The sequence below is a fragment of the Anticarsia gemmatalis genome, chromosome 13 (assembly GCF_050436995.1).
Source record: "Anticarsia gemmatalis isolate Benzon Research Colony breed Stoneville strain chromosome 13, ilAntGemm2 primary, whole genome shotgun sequence".
NCBI classification, from domain to species: Eukaryota; Metazoa; Arthropoda; class Insecta; order Lepidoptera; family Erebidae; genus Anticarsia; species Anticarsia gemmatalis.
Genome location: NC_134757.1, coordinates 12,674,272 through 12,691,256, shown reverse-complemented (window position 1 = coordinate 12,691,256; position 16,985 = coordinate 12,674,272). Strand labels below are relative to the sequence as shown.

General features: G+C 33.7%; 1 protein-coding gene across 1 annotated transcript; it reads left to right on the top strand.

Annotated features, from left to right (window-relative positions):
• The first annotated feature begins 2,784 nt into the window (after nucleotides 1-2,784).
• Nucleotides 2,785-16,500, top strand: LOC142977771 (putative inorganic phosphate cotransporter). The gene is made up of 11 exons (XM_076121858.1): nucleotides 2,785-2,839; nucleotides 4,214-4,338; nucleotides 4,714-4,893; nucleotides 5,872-6,010; nucleotides 6,446-6,663; nucleotides 8,258-8,407; nucleotides 8,658-8,790; nucleotides 9,224-9,345; nucleotides 9,637-9,756; nucleotides 10,101-10,239; nucleotides 16,466-16,500. The coding sequence occupies exons 1-11, from the start codon at nucleotides 2,785-2,787 to the stop codon at nucleotides 16,498-16,500; spliced, it is 1,416 nt and encodes a 471-aa protein (XP_075977973.1).
• Nucleotides 16,501-16,985: the final 485 nt, after the last annotated feature.

Here is a 16,985-nt window from a genome sequence, read left to right as displayed (position 1 = left end):
TGAATAACATTACATAGTTACCGTTTTGAAGTTAAGTGAAACTAAGCTCAAGTTGATGGCAATTATAAATTAGTTGTCTTTTAACATTTAAAGTTTATAATTTCTTTACATGCTTCGTTTTAAAGTTGCATGAGAAAACATGTAGACGAGAGTAGTGTTACAGTTTTGTTTTTAGTTTATAGATATTATCTTCATTGTTGTAGTGGGAAGTTTACAAACAAACGAACTACGAATAGATTAAAAAATATGCAAATTTTTCACACGTATATGACGGATGCTACATACCAATGGTTTTTCAAAGTTGTGTGTGTTAAAATAAATTATCACTTGTTCCAACAATAAAGGAAACATCGTATTGAAACCATGCCTAAAAATTCTTAAAAGCATTTCTTTGAGACATGCAAAGTCCCAAATTTTTACTCAGACAGCGTCAAATTCAAAGCCTAATCCTTCACTCAATTTCCTTGCCCACCAATAGTACTGTAATGGGTCAATTAAATAAGGAAAATAAGGACGGGTGTGAAAATGTCACTACCACTTATCATTTAAAATTGAAGCATCGGATTCATGACATTAGTCTATGACTTCCAGTCCCCCTATTTAAATACAAGCGAATTATAACTGAAAATAAAAATTATGTAACTTAAATAAAATTCTAAGAATGCAAGATATAAAGTAAAGATCGTTTTATCTTAATTAAGGATTTTTTTTCAGCATTCGCTACTGCAATGGTTACGCTAATTTTAAATCCCTATGATAACATTTACTTAAGAAATATCTTTTTAATCTTGCTAATTTCACTCGCTGTTTATATTTAACGGCGTTTTACAATCACTTTCATGGGTATTTTTATTAATAAGCAGGTCGTGAATGATGTTAGATCTTCGGCTGGTTTTACAACTGGCAACTGGCAGGGGATCTAGTGCGATTCTCAACAATTTGTATAAAGTATCGAGGGTTTGACATTTAAAATCTACTAAGAATGTAGTTTTTACGGCACGCGCTCGTAGACAGTTGCGCTCACTGGTCTGGTCATTCCATAAATGGGTGACCGCATAGTGGTATTTGAACTGGGCGTCTCCGGGCTTTGGGGGCACGTAAAAAGTCGGTCCCGGTTGTTGTCTATTAAGATAACAGTCGTTAAGCCACGTCAAAGGCCTTTCGGGCGGCTTGAACAACTTTGACACTAGATTGACCACTAACCATACGATTAGTTGTAGTAGTTAGTAGTTAGTAGTACAGCACTCGCTTAGGGCGCTAATCTAGGTGATTGTCGATAGTCTATAGTAGTAGGAAATTGTTACACATGATATGATCCATGTAAACATCGTCTCACATAGACAGGGATGTACCCAAACGCGAATCCGGGTCCTTGTGAAACAATGTTCACGTATCTACATAATATGTCTCCATTCCGGGCTTGTACGAGCGCTGCGTACATGTCTTACAAACACCTGAGAAATTAACCTTACATTGCAGGTTTACATTGCAATTATGTAACACTTTCTAACAAAATTATAATCGCGAGTTTGTGAGCATGATGAGGTATGTATGTACGTTCGTTACTTTCTGAATGGATTTTAGGCAGTGTTAAGGCTTCAGAAATACTATTTTTTACCTGTGAGTTTATCAGTCTCGTTCGAACATAGTGATAGGAAAATTATTGTCAACACTTTGATTTATTTTAACAGGAACATACTCAGTCTTTATATTTTCGTTTCAGCTTTGAATAAACAAATCCAAATGCTCTTTGGCTGTAAGTGAAATGTTGTGATTAAAATTGAATTTAATGAAAGTTTGTATAGGACTTGATTTACCCCGGCTTCTGTGGTACATTTAACGATAGTTTATCTTTTTTTAGTAGCGTGTTTTTATATGAGTTTTGACACTATTGAATAGATAAATTACCGCCAAATGTACTCAGAAACCGGGGTTACGTCTTACACATTTCATTATTTATTATTATATAAATATTTTCCTGTTTATATATGACATGAGATGCTGTTTTTTTACCTCACATGATCATTTAAGCCCGTAATGCATATGATATGAAGATGTTAAGATAACAACTGCCATCTTCTTAAATAATACCAAAATGTACACATAAATAGTTTAGTAGCATGATTGTTTGTGTTATCTATACTAGTTTTAGTATCTGACTTTGACTGCATTACGTATAATAATTAATTATGTTGTAAACCAGTCCAACAAAATATATTTTTCAACACTTTACCGCAGGATTTACTTAAACTAAAGGCTGTGATTTTAAGGACAATCGAAATGATTTTAAAATATGTTTAGTTCTTTGTTGCTAATCTTCAACTTTTGTAAGTTAACAAAGGTAATTTTTATATGTCACAACGATACACCTGTTTCACAATTCCACACTGCCTGTATTAAAATTCATGTGCAATCCAAAAATCCGTATTTTTTTTCAGAACCACTATTTGCTTTTGCAACATGGTTATTCTGAAAGTATCCATTTAATAACACGGGCAGGCCCATATTTTCATATTAGCACTCCATAATAAAAAACGCGCAATAAAGGGATTACTGAACATGCGCTGACAGCTGATGGTTATATTTTTTATATAATTCACATAACACTACACAGTGGAGCCGCTAAGTTGTGATACAATACTGATAACAAAATATAACGAACTCTTTCCTCCAAAAAGTTGTTAATAATAGTAATATAACTATAGCAAATCAAATAAATAGTTGATATAGAATTAGAAATAGATGGAATGGTAGTATGCTGTTAAGGATATTGAAGAAACCAATATGAGTGTTAAAGACTTAAAAATATTGGAAGAAGATGTGGAACCGAAAAAATCAAGTGAGTACAAAATGATCACTGTCGCCACAAATCACTATGGTCTCAAAGTCTAACTTAGAGAAGACCCTTGCCCAGCACTGAGACATTAATGGGTTGAATTTATTTTTTCATTTATCTACATTACACTGTATAATAATATTGTTAAACAAAATCCGATCTGAATTATATCAAATCTACTAAACGAATTTTCATGCTGTTTCTACCAATAGGTAAAGCAATTTTCGAAGAAGTTTTTAACCCTTAATAAAACTTATCAAGGTAGAATCCGGGCAAACCGGAGTGGAATTAGTGGTGTCTTTCTTTTCATAACGATAAGTCTCCACTTGGGTATTTTCATACCAGATTATGTATAGAAAAACGCAAATACACATGCTCTTTTCCCACGAGAAATGCAAAGACCAAAGATTGCATTCGCTGCAATCCACACTAACTGGTTTTGCTTCATTCACATTCATACAATCTTGTCAAATATGACCACAGGTTGCAAGTATGCACCTGATCTTTTCAAAGAGCATCACCAATAGTAATATGATCTATATCTGTCTTTCTGGGACATCCTGTCCTAGCATGTTCTACCTTTTGTATAATGAATTTTGGGACTAAAATTTTGCAGATATGTACATACATAACATCACACCTATTACAACAGAAAGTGTAGGCGAAAGTGTGTGTGTTTTGCTATTAAAAATAATAATCTACGATAAATTATAAAATTTCAAAAACATTTTGCCCGACCCGGGAACCGAGCTTGGGACCTCGTGTTTAGCAGTTGGTTACCATAATGGCCATGCGACCATGGAGAACAGATACGTGGAACACAAATAAACTAAGTGTCTCACTATATCTTGGTGCAGTTGACACAATGCAGACATAAATTGAATCTTTCAGTGAAATATTTGTTTGTTCTGAACTAAGAGAACAAATGGTGACAATAAATTAGCGGTGTTACTTAAATTGTTTGTGTCTTCTGCAAATGGGTTTAAGTTATACAATTTTTCACGTCGAGAAACTAGTTTCATTTCGAGCTGCAAAATTTAAACTAGTTGCAATACATAAGTTATAACTTAAATACCTACAGCATAACAATTTAAGTATTCGGTTCTTGTCTGTAAGATTGCACCGTCTCCCCACCGTGATTAAATTTATCTCTTAAGCCTCGCTTTAATTGCCTTTACCAATATAAATAATTTAATATCATTAAACTAGACTAGAGGACTATTAGAGATTATGACTAGAAAATCATAACAGACTTTTTACTTATCTGTAAATGTCCCATCATTGGGCAAACTTCTACGTCATACATATCAATGGTTTTCTACCAATCATTCAAGATATCGACCCATTCTTCTTGTCCTACTAATATTTTCATTCCAGAAAGAAAATTAGGAGTGCGACACATCCAAGTGTGCATGCTGTTCCTTGGTGCTGTCATAGCTTATTCTATGAGAGTCAACATGAGCATGGCCATCGTTGCCATGACTGATCCTGCTAGCGATGTTGTAAGTGCATATTGTTTCTTTTGCACACGGAAACCCAAACTTAGCGGTAATTAAAAAAGTAGCTAATGTAGTTTGCTGTTAGTAAAATTATGATCACAAGTGCAGAAGTATACGAAAAATAACATCCTAAGTTTATTATTATCATGTATTGTTGACTGATGTAACGTAACAAATTAGTAAAGTTCTTTCTCCCTACTTTCTTTAAAGTCTCTTCTAGAACCTAAAAAAAATCAGAATATGACACGTTGTATCTGTTAATTGTATGTTGGTAAAAATCCCCGCGACACAACAGCAACTCTTAGTGCGGTAGTTGTAAAAAAAAAACAACATTTTAGCTACTTACGTGATCACACTGACTAATATTCGTCTTTGCAGCATTTCGACTGGAGCATACAAACTCAGAGCATCATCTTGTCTTCCTATTTCTGGGGCTACGTGATGCTGCAGATCCCAAGTGGAGAGCTCGCGAACAGATTTGGAGGCATGATCCTAGTTGTCAGCTGTATTGCTGTCAATTCTGTGGTGTCTTTGTTGATACCTATTAGCGCTTATTATGTAAGTAATATAAGTTAACCCAATAATATCCCACTGCTGGGCTAGAATCTCCCGCTACATGGGATAGGCCTTGAGTCCACTGCGCTACCTAAGTGCGAGTTAGAGACTTTGCATGGTTTTGTAAGAGCTGTTCTAAACAACTCTCAGTTGATGATTTCTTTCATCATTCAAACAAGTGATAATTATTTCTAATACACACATAACTTCGATGATTATTATTCGACTTCGTTATTGGTATGTAGTAAAGCTTTCGATTATAACAGGCGTGCCAGAATGTAATGAATTAGATTCCTATCAGATAAACATAACATTCTCAGAAACTACAAAATCATTTTACGTAACTTTTCATTCACTAGAACTATGTAGTTTTATCTGCGTCATAATGGTACTATCTTACATTATTGTCTTTTATCTTTCGTATCAATGCGAACTATGAATGTATGATAATACAATCTAGACATCTTTAAATCATTCTTGTCAATCATCATATATAGTGGGAACCTCCCGTTGCATTGATAAATTAATAGTTGAAATTGTAAAAAAACAATTGTATGCATGAACATTAACCTAGTTGTGGGAAATAAAGCAAATGATATCACTTTTACCAATGCCTTTAAATAAAAAATCGATTTATTTGAATCTATTACGTGTAATTCATTGACAATTACCTGACCGCTACTATTTAATACATGCTTTCTTTGATGAAACAAATATGATTATTTCGTTGCATGAAACCAGCAATGTACCGCGCAGTGGCTTTCAGATTGGCGTTCACTAGTTCAAGGTGTTTGGAGGTCTACAGAGGAGGCCTCTGGAGGTCTCCCCATACGTAACATAAATCTTCTTTAATTATAATATATGCTCGGTTAAGTGAGATTTTCCAACACCAGAATGAAGGGATAGTTTTGTAGCAAAAACGATTTGGTAAAAGTCTTTAAATACCTTAATGCAATCTTAAATTTAATATTCCTTTACCAGGGAGGATGGCAATTAGTCTGTGCATGCCGAGTGCTTCAAGGTTTAACGCAAGGCTTCCTATATCCATCCATTCATCATCTGATTGCAAAATGGGTCCCATTAGAAGAGAAGAGCTCAATGGGCACCATTATTTATGCTGGTGAGTAAATCACTTCCAATTTCATCAAGAAGAATGGCCGTTGACATATTTTGCCATTAATAAAGTTTGAGCTGCATAAATTTTATTTATTGAGCACTTTTCCACACTGTTAGGTTCAGTTCATAATTCAGTTTTAAAAGTCTGATCATAAACAGTTGCTCCAAAAGCGGTATTAACTTTTTTTTTGAAAACTACATAATATGTCTCAAATTAATTAACTACTTAGACGGGCTTAATAAGTACCTTGTGAACTTCTATCTTCTTATTTTACGGGACACATAAAGGAAAAATACCTCTTTATTAAGCATTTTGCACATCATTAATGATGTACCTAAAACCTTATTATCTAACTTGTTTAAACCACTGAAAGTTGTTTATTTTTCTACCGCCTAAAATAACCTAAAGAAAAAAATTTAACCTTTGTTCCTCCACCAGGTGCACAACTAGGAACAGCTCTTCAGCTCATGTCATCAGGATTCATAGCAGACTATCTTGGCTGGCCAGCCATCTTCTACGTGAATGGGATCTTAGGATCTGTATGGAATGTTGCCTATATGTTCCTGGGCGCTGATTCTCCGCAGACTTCGAGGATGATCAGTGAAGAAGAAAGATTGTATATCCAAACGTCTTTGGGACACATTGGTGGACATAAAGTAAGTTTGATTTTCCAGAAACTTTTCTTTTGCAGTAAAAATCAAATCTTTCAGCTTTACTCTACTCTATCTATTCTTCATGTCGTGTGTCTTAGTAACTATTAAAATCTGGAATCCTACTGAAGAATTATGCTGCACATAGATTTTTCTTAAATTCCAGTGGTTTACGTTACTTAAAGTATTTTTAAGTCAAAACAGCAGTATACGTCACAATAGGTACATAACACATTAGGCTCCTGACAGTAAAAGTGACTTACGCATTTTTTGCATGCATATGTTTATATACAAATAAATTAGTGTAGGGAAATGCAACATATGACGATATACAACTGTACCATCTTAGATCTACAACGTCCCAAAAGCTATATTCTACTCGCGTGTGAACATGTGTCACCTTAGTATCTCAGAATACTCGTATATTTTTAGCACCAAGAAATATAAACCGTCTGTAGCAGGTTGTTTACTGACTCTTCAACACTGCATTGCACTTACACGCTGCTATTCTCTACAAAATTATGTGATGGCCATTGTCTTAGCTACAATGTTCAAGCATTGCTCAATGCCATTCTAGATTTTAAAATGGAAAGTTATACTTTGTCTTACTTACTTTATTTATAGTTATTTAAAGTATATATACTTAGTCGTATATAGGCGGACTTATTGCCTTTTTCGATTAATATTTTAACCGACTTGGAAAACAATGTGGCGGTTTTCAATTCGTCTGTATTTTATTAATACCTTAACGGATGGACCGTCTTTGTCTTTTGATTATTTTTCATTTAAAAGGTTGTGTTCTTAATGTAGTCTCTTTGAAATCTAGATTTTAATGAGACGTTTTCGAGATATCCGTAAAAATATATACTAGTTAGTGTAAATTAATGATATATTAATTATGGTAATTTTCGTTTCATGGTAATAAGAATGTCACATTCCTCTTTGAAGTTTTTTCGTCTGAGAAGAATTATATCAATATTTGGAATATTACCGCGCTTTTTTGTGAGTTACATACAATTTATGAGACAGTGTAGTCATAAAACGCATTAACGTAGAGACGATAGCAATGAACGGGAAAATAATGGTGTGATAAGCACCTTGTGGGCTGTATATTGTTTCCCATGGTGCTATTAATAGATTGTTTTGTTCGAGGCCAAATATACACATCATAACATTGGAAAAGTTTTTTGTTATTGATGCAATATCATATCACAATTATACACAACTTGCGGTGCGCCAAATTTCTTATCAAGCAATGATTTTGAAAGGGATTTTTTTATTGATAACTAAAAATAATGTACAAAGAAATACAATACCTGAATATTAAAAAAAAAAAAACTATAAAATACTAAAAGCTAAAATTAATTTTATTATGCGTCTACCGTAGTTCGATTCTTTACAATTATTGGAACCATCGAGTATCAAGAGTTTGACGTTAAAATAATTTCTACGACTCCCGCTCGAGGCTCTGAATCGATTGCTAATCAAAATTTTTCGATAGCTAGCCGGTTATTAGTAGTCAATACAAAAAAAATCCATTACTATATAAAAATATAAATCCAGTATTATCGTTCTATATTAATTAATGAAATGCTTACAGAAACTCCGAACACCGTGGAAATCTCTATGGACGTCTCTACCCTTCATTTCCCTGATCATAGCCAGCTGTGGGTTCAACTGGGGCTTCTGGACGCTCATGACTGAAATACCTACTTATATGAAGCAGGTCATGGGGGTTGATATTAAATCTGTAAGTTTATATTTTCATACTACGTTTACTTATATTGTTACAATATATAACATTTCTTATCATTGTTTCATCAAACTTAAACAAATTAAGATAACTTGATATACCTTAAGCTGACTTAGCTTATTATATTTATAAAACATCTCAAAATCTATTTACGGCAAAAACTCATCAGCAAGTAACCAAACTTTTATGTGTTACGCTCCATAATTTCAAAGATTTATATTATTCTTCAATATTCATTTGTTTACAGAACGGCATCATTTCAGCACTACCATATCTTGCGATGTACTTAATGAGTTTCCCCTTCGGTTTTGCAACGGACTACATATTGAAGAAGAAATGGCTGAGCATCACTGCTTGTAGGAAGTGGTCTAATTCAATTGGTAAGAAAGCAAAACTACTATTGTATACTAAAACTTTGAACTTAATCATTAAAGAAGAAGAAAACAGTGGCCGTGAGTTTCTTGCTAGCTCTTCTCATAAGACTTTTTTTTTTCGAGCTAGTGGTGAGATTTAGTAATTGTAATGACTATCATAGGTAAATGTTAATTTTTCATCTCAATGAATAAATGACTTGATTTTGAGTTAAGTAAAAATACTTATACGATAGTACAACTGCTACGCATTTATTTCTGTTTATCCGAAACCGAAATAAATGCGTAAAAGTAAATAAAAAATCTTTCTATATTTGTATGACAGAAAATTCTCAGTCACAGTATTCTCAGAAAAGTATGGACAGTACACGATACCTTGCCTGTGAAATCATGGTTATTGTCTATAAAATACTATGAGGCTGTAATTTATACTTTATTTCAGGGCATTTCGGACCAGCAATAGCTCTTATAACGCTGGCACTAGTGCCAGTAGACATTATCATGGCAATAGTTCTACTCACGGTAGCAGTCGGTATCAATGCGGGCGCTTACACTGGATTCTTAGTAAGTAATCACATTGTTATTAATTGATTTAAGGTTATTACGTGACAATTCACTAATATTTGACACGGAATTACTGCATTAATAAATATAATGTCTATACGTTTTGGCAAATTGGTGTTGTTCTGGCCCTTTTCTTTACTTCGACCACTTTTGTTGAAACATGTCCCGAGACAAAAAAAATGCTATTTTGGTTTTCCGTTTTTGTTGTTATCCTGATGTAAATTATTGATTACCTTTCAAATAGCGTCTGCACAATTTCATAGCAGTTTATATTGAATATCATTTTTACAGTTAGTGCATTTAGACATGGCTCCGAACTTCGCTGCCACTATGATGGGGATCACAAACTCTCTCAGTAGTCTGGTGTCTATTCTAGCACCGCTCGCTGCCGGTGCTCTTATACAAGATGAAGTAAGTAGTAACATCATACTTTTTTTTTCTTCTTAACTGCGTTTAACGTATTGACAAAAAATAAGATAGCATATTCCATTTCCATGTAGAATTATTTTGGCTAAGTTAAACTTAGTTTACTTCTTCCGCATTTTTTAAGAACATGAGGAAATAAATATTAGCATAATCAATTAATATGTTTTAAGAGACTTTTAGTAGTGATTTCTTAAAATTTGTGTTAGGATATATAAATATTTCATTTTCAATATTATTCCAATGTAACTTCAAGAAAATAATACGGATTTTTTTATTTATTTTATTAAAATTTCAAAGTATAAACTAATTGTTCACCTTGTTTGTTTTAGACAGAGCCATTAGAATGGCGGAAGGTATTCTTCCTATCATCAGGAGTATACATTGCGTGTAATCTCTTCTACGTCATATTTGGGAGCAGTGAAAGACAGAAATGGAACGAACCTGATGACGTAGCTAATAAAACTATTGGTAAGTAAGCCGTCACTCAAAAATTTGTAGCCCATAACTCTCACAACAAGCTGCTTTCACCGATAAACGACCTTTGGGTTAAGTAACCCTAGGTGCGGTCAACACATGGATGGGTAGCCACTTTGCACTATTTAATCTGACCGTCTCCGTGCATCGAAAGGCTCGTAAAACGTCAATTTATATCGGAGTGTCAATTAGGATGACAGCTGAAAAGTAGTGTCAAAGGTCTTTTAGGCGTCTTGAACAAGTTTGACACTAGGTTGCCAACTAACCATACAATAAAATAAATAATTATTTATGTGAATTTAAAAGCACTAAATCTATGCTATCCTAGGGTGGGTTAGTGACTTGCATCTCTTTAAAGTAATGAATTTAGTTTCTGAGTAAATAATATGCTCATTATAAAACCTTTTGTTTAGTTAAATCAACATCTGCAGTTGAAAGGCTTAAAATAATTCAATTCGTTTTGATTACGAATAAATTAGATGTTTATTTCGATTTAAACATAATATTATGTTTATCATAAAGTATTTTTACTCGTTTCATTTTCAAAATTGAATTACACATATTTAATTTCTTTTATATATTTCATTGTATGAAATGGTTTTAATTAAGTGTGTTTAAGTTAATTTGAATAATTAATTTTTCACAGATTCGGCAGACAAAAGGCAGACGGCGTAGTTTAATCAGTTCATTAGTTTTAATAAGATTAGATTTTGTAATAAAATACTATTTATTTTATCTTTTATATTTATGTTAATAAATGAAATATTTTTTCAGTCTGTTTATTTTGTACTAGTTTTTGAAACGTATTTAATTGATTCTTAATCATCATTCGATCGATTTTAATGTTAAATATTGAAATAAAAATTTAAAATAGTCTCTATTTCGTAAAATTCAAACAATAATATATTTGAAATCACTAATTGTATTTTTTGTCCGTTTCGGGAAAGCTGGTTGCTCGTGAGAAAACACTGCAAGAAACTCACGGCTTGCTTTTTTAAGAAAGTAATGTTATCTCGTCATACCGTCAACTCTCGTGCACAAGGTGACCTACACAATTTTTTTGAAGTTCTATATACATATTTCGGTAACACTTGTACACTGTGCGTCATTGCTCTCGAGGAGGTAATCTCAGATTAAACTTATCGGATCAAATGTTACTGCTGTCTTCTATAGAGGCTAATTTACCTAATCTTTATATATAATAGTAATGTTTATTTACATACATTTTATAGACTTTATTTAACATGTACAATTGTACACTATATACGTCATGGGGATATACACAAATAAGGATAAAAAAAACAATGCCGAAACAACTTTGTATGGATCATATTAATATTTGGTTCATTTGGTTCATGCTGAAACCAAAACATATACACTTATCGGTAGCCCTTACAAAAATAAATACATGCATAAAATCACACTTTCTACCCACAGGGACAGATATAGGTACAGAGACCAGTGGGATTTGATGTCTATTGTAATTTAATAAAAATATGCAATTACAGATACTTAACCTTTTCCATCCAGTCTTAAATTCGCACTCGAGATTCCAGCCAACGTTTTTACCATCATTGGACCACATACATATTTTATCGCCTAGTATGTCTTTGCAACTTAACAGCAGAATTAAATTGAATTTAAAATCAGCAGTAAATCTTGAAGTGGGAAATAAAATGTATTTATTCAGTGCTAAACAACTGCTCTAGTGTACAGCTATGAATCTTTTCACAAGAACAGATGGGTGCGTAGAGATTGTAATTTTATATTTGCAGAGTATAAATTATTGTTAGTTGTTTGCAAGATAAAGTAGTTGCGACACTCCTAGTTGGCAACAACAAGAAAATGTGCATTTTGTTTAACAATGAATGCAGCCTTTTTAAGATTGTAGCGATTTTCTACAGTCAGCACTACTGGGTATCGAGAGCTTGACATTTTAAATGTACTGCAAATACAGTTGCTACGGTTGTCGATAGTAATAGAAAATTGCCAGTTTGTTTTGCAAACGTTGTTGTTGAGATAGCACGTTTTTGGTTCTGTAGTTTAGCGTAAGAAACAGATTTTCTTCTTTACTATTTACTCTTAGAAATATCTCAAGTCAATTATGGAAAATGTATTGGCTGATAAATTTAGATTAATACTATAGCTCCACGCAAGGTTCAAATGGGAGGCCTCTGGCGGTAGTCGCTTACGCTACAAATTTGGAATAGCGCTTAGCACGACGCAGGATTTGAAGGTGATATATGTATATGCGTGGCAACTATGATACAAATCTGTAATAACACTTTGCCATACACGGGAATCGAATCCAAGACTTCTGCTCGGCAGTCGCATACACTATCAATGTGCCTAGCAGTCAACTCAGCCATCTGATCGATCATCAGTAATCGATTCTTCAACATAAACATTACACATCATCATTATTACTTGTGTATACAACCTACGTCTTAATTGATAGATCCGCCTAATCATCTAATTAATAAACCAAATAACAAGTATTTCCGCGTCACAATCATTTACAATTCATTAATTCTGTCTGTTCAGCTTACTTAAGAAAGAGAGAGATATACGGAGAGAGGGGGAAGAAAGAGTGAGAAAGGAATAAAGCACACGACACACACCACGCGGTTGCGTTGCGAGACGGATAGTTTATAGCTTTAAACATACGAGAGCGACATAATGTAACACCAGTTGCAACAGTAACTATAAAATACTGAAACCTCGAGATTTGGGCGATTAAACCTGCGTGTGTTTTGTGTGCGTCTTCCATAAACTTATCTGGGATTATTTTCGCATTATGTTTCGCACAAATTAACATAGAGCAACTTACGGTAACCTATTGTTATTTGTACTCCTTATCTCTGTCTCTCGTGTTTAATTTTTTGTCTTCTGTAGCGCAATTGTCTACAATCAGTATTATTGAGTAAGCATTTGATTTTTAAAATGCACTACCAAAATAGTTTTACATACAATATTTTTCGATAGCTAGTCGATTGCCGGTAGTGGATAACAGAAGGGACTGTTCCTCTGATGACAATTCCCTAGATGACCGGTTTCATTGCTACCATGTCTCATAAAATTATACCAACACAAAGTAAAGTAACAATTGTTATAGGTTTACCAGCTCCGAGTCGCGCCCGTCCCGCAATCGCGGTGTGTGTTGTTCTGAAGTTGTGAATGCAATTAATTAATTCATGATGAAAGCATTATCCTAAGGTTGTTTCTCTTCCGTGTTGTTTGATGGTTTAAGATCAGAGGCGCTAATTGATAAAGGATCTTAAGGAATGAGTATGTATGATACTTTAAATGCAAGCAGAGCCGCTCGAACCAGCTAGTCAGTAAACAAATATTTGTTTAGGCATCCAGACTAATAAATATTACAACAATGAAAAGTTGGAACAAAAATCTAGATTCTCCAATAAATCTAAGTAATAACATCTGATAGCAGTTTCCATTACAATTTAAAGGCTCGTTATACCTGAATAATGTTTTTAAGGATTTTTTAACGCAATATATTTTACATAAAGACAACCATTTAGCAGATTTTTTTAGAGATCTGTATTTTAAATAGGTATGACCATTTTTACTACTAATTTGCTTAGATTTTTTATTTTACTTTGATTTACATAATGTACTTTTTAAAGCGTGATTTTCTACAGTCGGTAACTATAGACTACCGAATGTTTGATATTTATAATCATTAAAAGAAAAAAGTTCTTTGAAATTTATTCAGCTACGGGCTGTTCAGTTTTTCAAACAAAAAGTTGTTGCCGATAGTTGCAAAAAAATCGCATTACGGCAGTAGGCCGTTGATTAAAATATATAAGACGCGTTTGCAACTGGTATGCTTTTGTCGTGAACATAAGACGATATGTTACATGCGTCCTACATGGCAACCTGCAACTTCGACAAGTTCTTTCTTTAAAATGATAACGAAAGTTTTATATTTTTGTTTATGTTTGGAAATCAGTACCTCGATTCTCTACCACTATCGACTACCGACAATCGGCTAGCTATCGAATTTTGACATTTAGAATGTACTGCCAAAATGTTTCCTACGACTCCCGTCAGAGGCGCTGATCAGATTTTCATACAAAATTTCTCGATGACAGTTCGGTTGTCGGTAGTCGATAGTAGTAGAGAATCGAGGCACAGGCTACAATACATTATATACCGTACTCGTCGATGAGAAGGAACCCATTATTTGTGTAGATTTAATTCTTATAACGTCGCATTTGCATCAATACTCCAGTCCACACAGAAAGCGTTTAACTCATGTAGTCGTGATTTTATCCAAAAATTACCGAACAATTAAATACAGAACCTTTTAACAAGCATTCCGAATACCGTTGGCAACATCGCAATGGGTATTAAATTAAAAATTCCCGTTCTCGTGAATATACGGACACAAAGATATATGACTGAGGCTTTTTGTCCTGCATGCGTTATTTATTACGATCACGATACAAATGTTTGGACAGCGTTTTAACATCTGATGGCTTTTTTGGGTGGAAATACGATTTTTACCATATCATTATAGGTAAAAGTGTGCGTCATGCGCTTGCGTTTTACTGTCGTTGTGCACCCAAGCAATTTTGTGTCTAGAATTACTACAAATAGATTTGTCTTAATAAAATTAAGTCTGTTTTTTCGACGTTTCTTTTGACATTATGGTAGACAGACATTATGGACACAGACAGACATTATGGTATAGTAGAGTAAATAATATGCACTCTTAAATAAATATATACCAGGAAAACCACTTTTGTCAGTGTGAGTCACGATTATTTCATACAACAAACTATACTAAGTTAGATTCTGGTAATTCATAAAAATATTCATCCTTAAAACGACGCTTACGCGATGCAAGTTACAAGAAGTGCTATTTAAAAAAAAGCAAGCAGACAGCCGGAAGCTTAGAATTGAGAAGTATAGTTGCCAAAACTCTCTACCAAACAACATTTGTAGCCCAATATTCCTAGTCCTATTAACTTACCACATTTAGGATAGCATTTAATTCTCTCTAAGATATGCAGAGCTAGCACAGTTTGCACACTCGAATAAGAGCGACGGAAAGCCGAGGGCTCACTATCAGCGTAGTCATCTAGAGCATATAAATTTGAAGCACAGAGCAGAAATTTCATTGAAAGTTTGACTCCGTTGTTGCAACTTTGATAAATTATGATAGTTGGCTCGATAGTGATAGGAAATGACCCGGTTCATCGGGAGTTCGGCATAAATTGTATTTGTCTTTAATATTTCCAGTATAAAATGTGTTCCCGATAAAATAGTTTAATTTCTGCAGCTAGTAGAGTCTCACATAAATAACAGCTATCTAAATATATGTATATCATTCAAAGTCGACTGACTGACATAGTGATCTATGAAATTTGAAATTTGGCATGCAGGTAGGTGTTATGACGTAAGTATCCGCTAAGAAAGGACTTTGGATAAATTGGAGGATGCAAGTTTATAAGAAAGCTTTGTCCTAAGTTAGATTGCTTCATATGATTGCAATCTAATCATTAGACAATGTTGTGTAACATTCAGCAAACCAAAGACAAATGCATAATATGTAACGAGTATATGTTCTGATTTATAATCATATGGATACATTAACAATCAGGCACAGAACAAATACTCGTGCTCATCACACCAAGATTTGTCCGGGGGGGGGGGGGGGGGATTCAAATCCGCGGCGCTGCGGTTATTGCGGCAAAGTGACCACTTTAACCACTGCGCCAAACATGCAGTAAGTATCGAACATTATGTAACATTCTATAGAATTGTTTGCAATAAGATAACCATTGTGTCCAAATATATTTTAATGAAAAATCTCATGTTACAATATCTTAAATTATGATGACACATCAATTTGAATTACAATGAAAAAATCAGTTAATTCTATACCGAAACGTCAGAACAGTGAGGTATTGTTGTATTTTAAATATTATTCTTTAAGAATAAAGTAGCCTACAGATAAAACTGCAACTCATGAATGTCTTTATAGTAAAAAATAATACTATTTATTTCGTACAGAAAATAATATAAAGGCGGCTACAATTGGCGGACTTGTCGCACAGAGGCGATACCTTTCAAGCAACTATTAGAGAGATATAGATACAAAAAAAATAGACGGCGGTTTAAAGTGTTAGAGAATTAAAATAAATAAAATATATAAGGTAATTTTTTAATTTATCAAACATGATTCTTTGTGCAGACACCGACATCAATGTGGACGACTCTAGTGTGTAAACTCCTTTAAATGAGAGATTTCAGTGTTTGTTCAGTACATTTAGGCTCTTAATAGCGCGATATTATTCATGTTTCGACCTATATTTTAATGAGGGTGGCTCCCACGCAGACGGAAATGTTTCCAGATGTAAATGTACAGGTTTACTTGAAATAGAAGCTATCAGGAACAATTTGTTGAATAATTATTGTCCTTGATTCGCGGTCGTATTTTTTTATACGTTGATAGTTTAGACAGTGATTAGTTGCAATCTTGTTAGATGTTTCGATCGCTTGATTATATGGGTTAATACTATTGATGTAGAAATACATATTTCTGTCTGTCTTGTGAACGCTTTCATTAGCTAAACAACTTCATCAATTTAACGAAATTGCGCATGGAAATAGTCAAAGACCCAGGGTAAAAAATAAAGTATAATTTAACCTAAATTTTCGGACGTGTGCAAAATATAAATAAAATTTTAGAAAATAAGATAAATATACAGTAA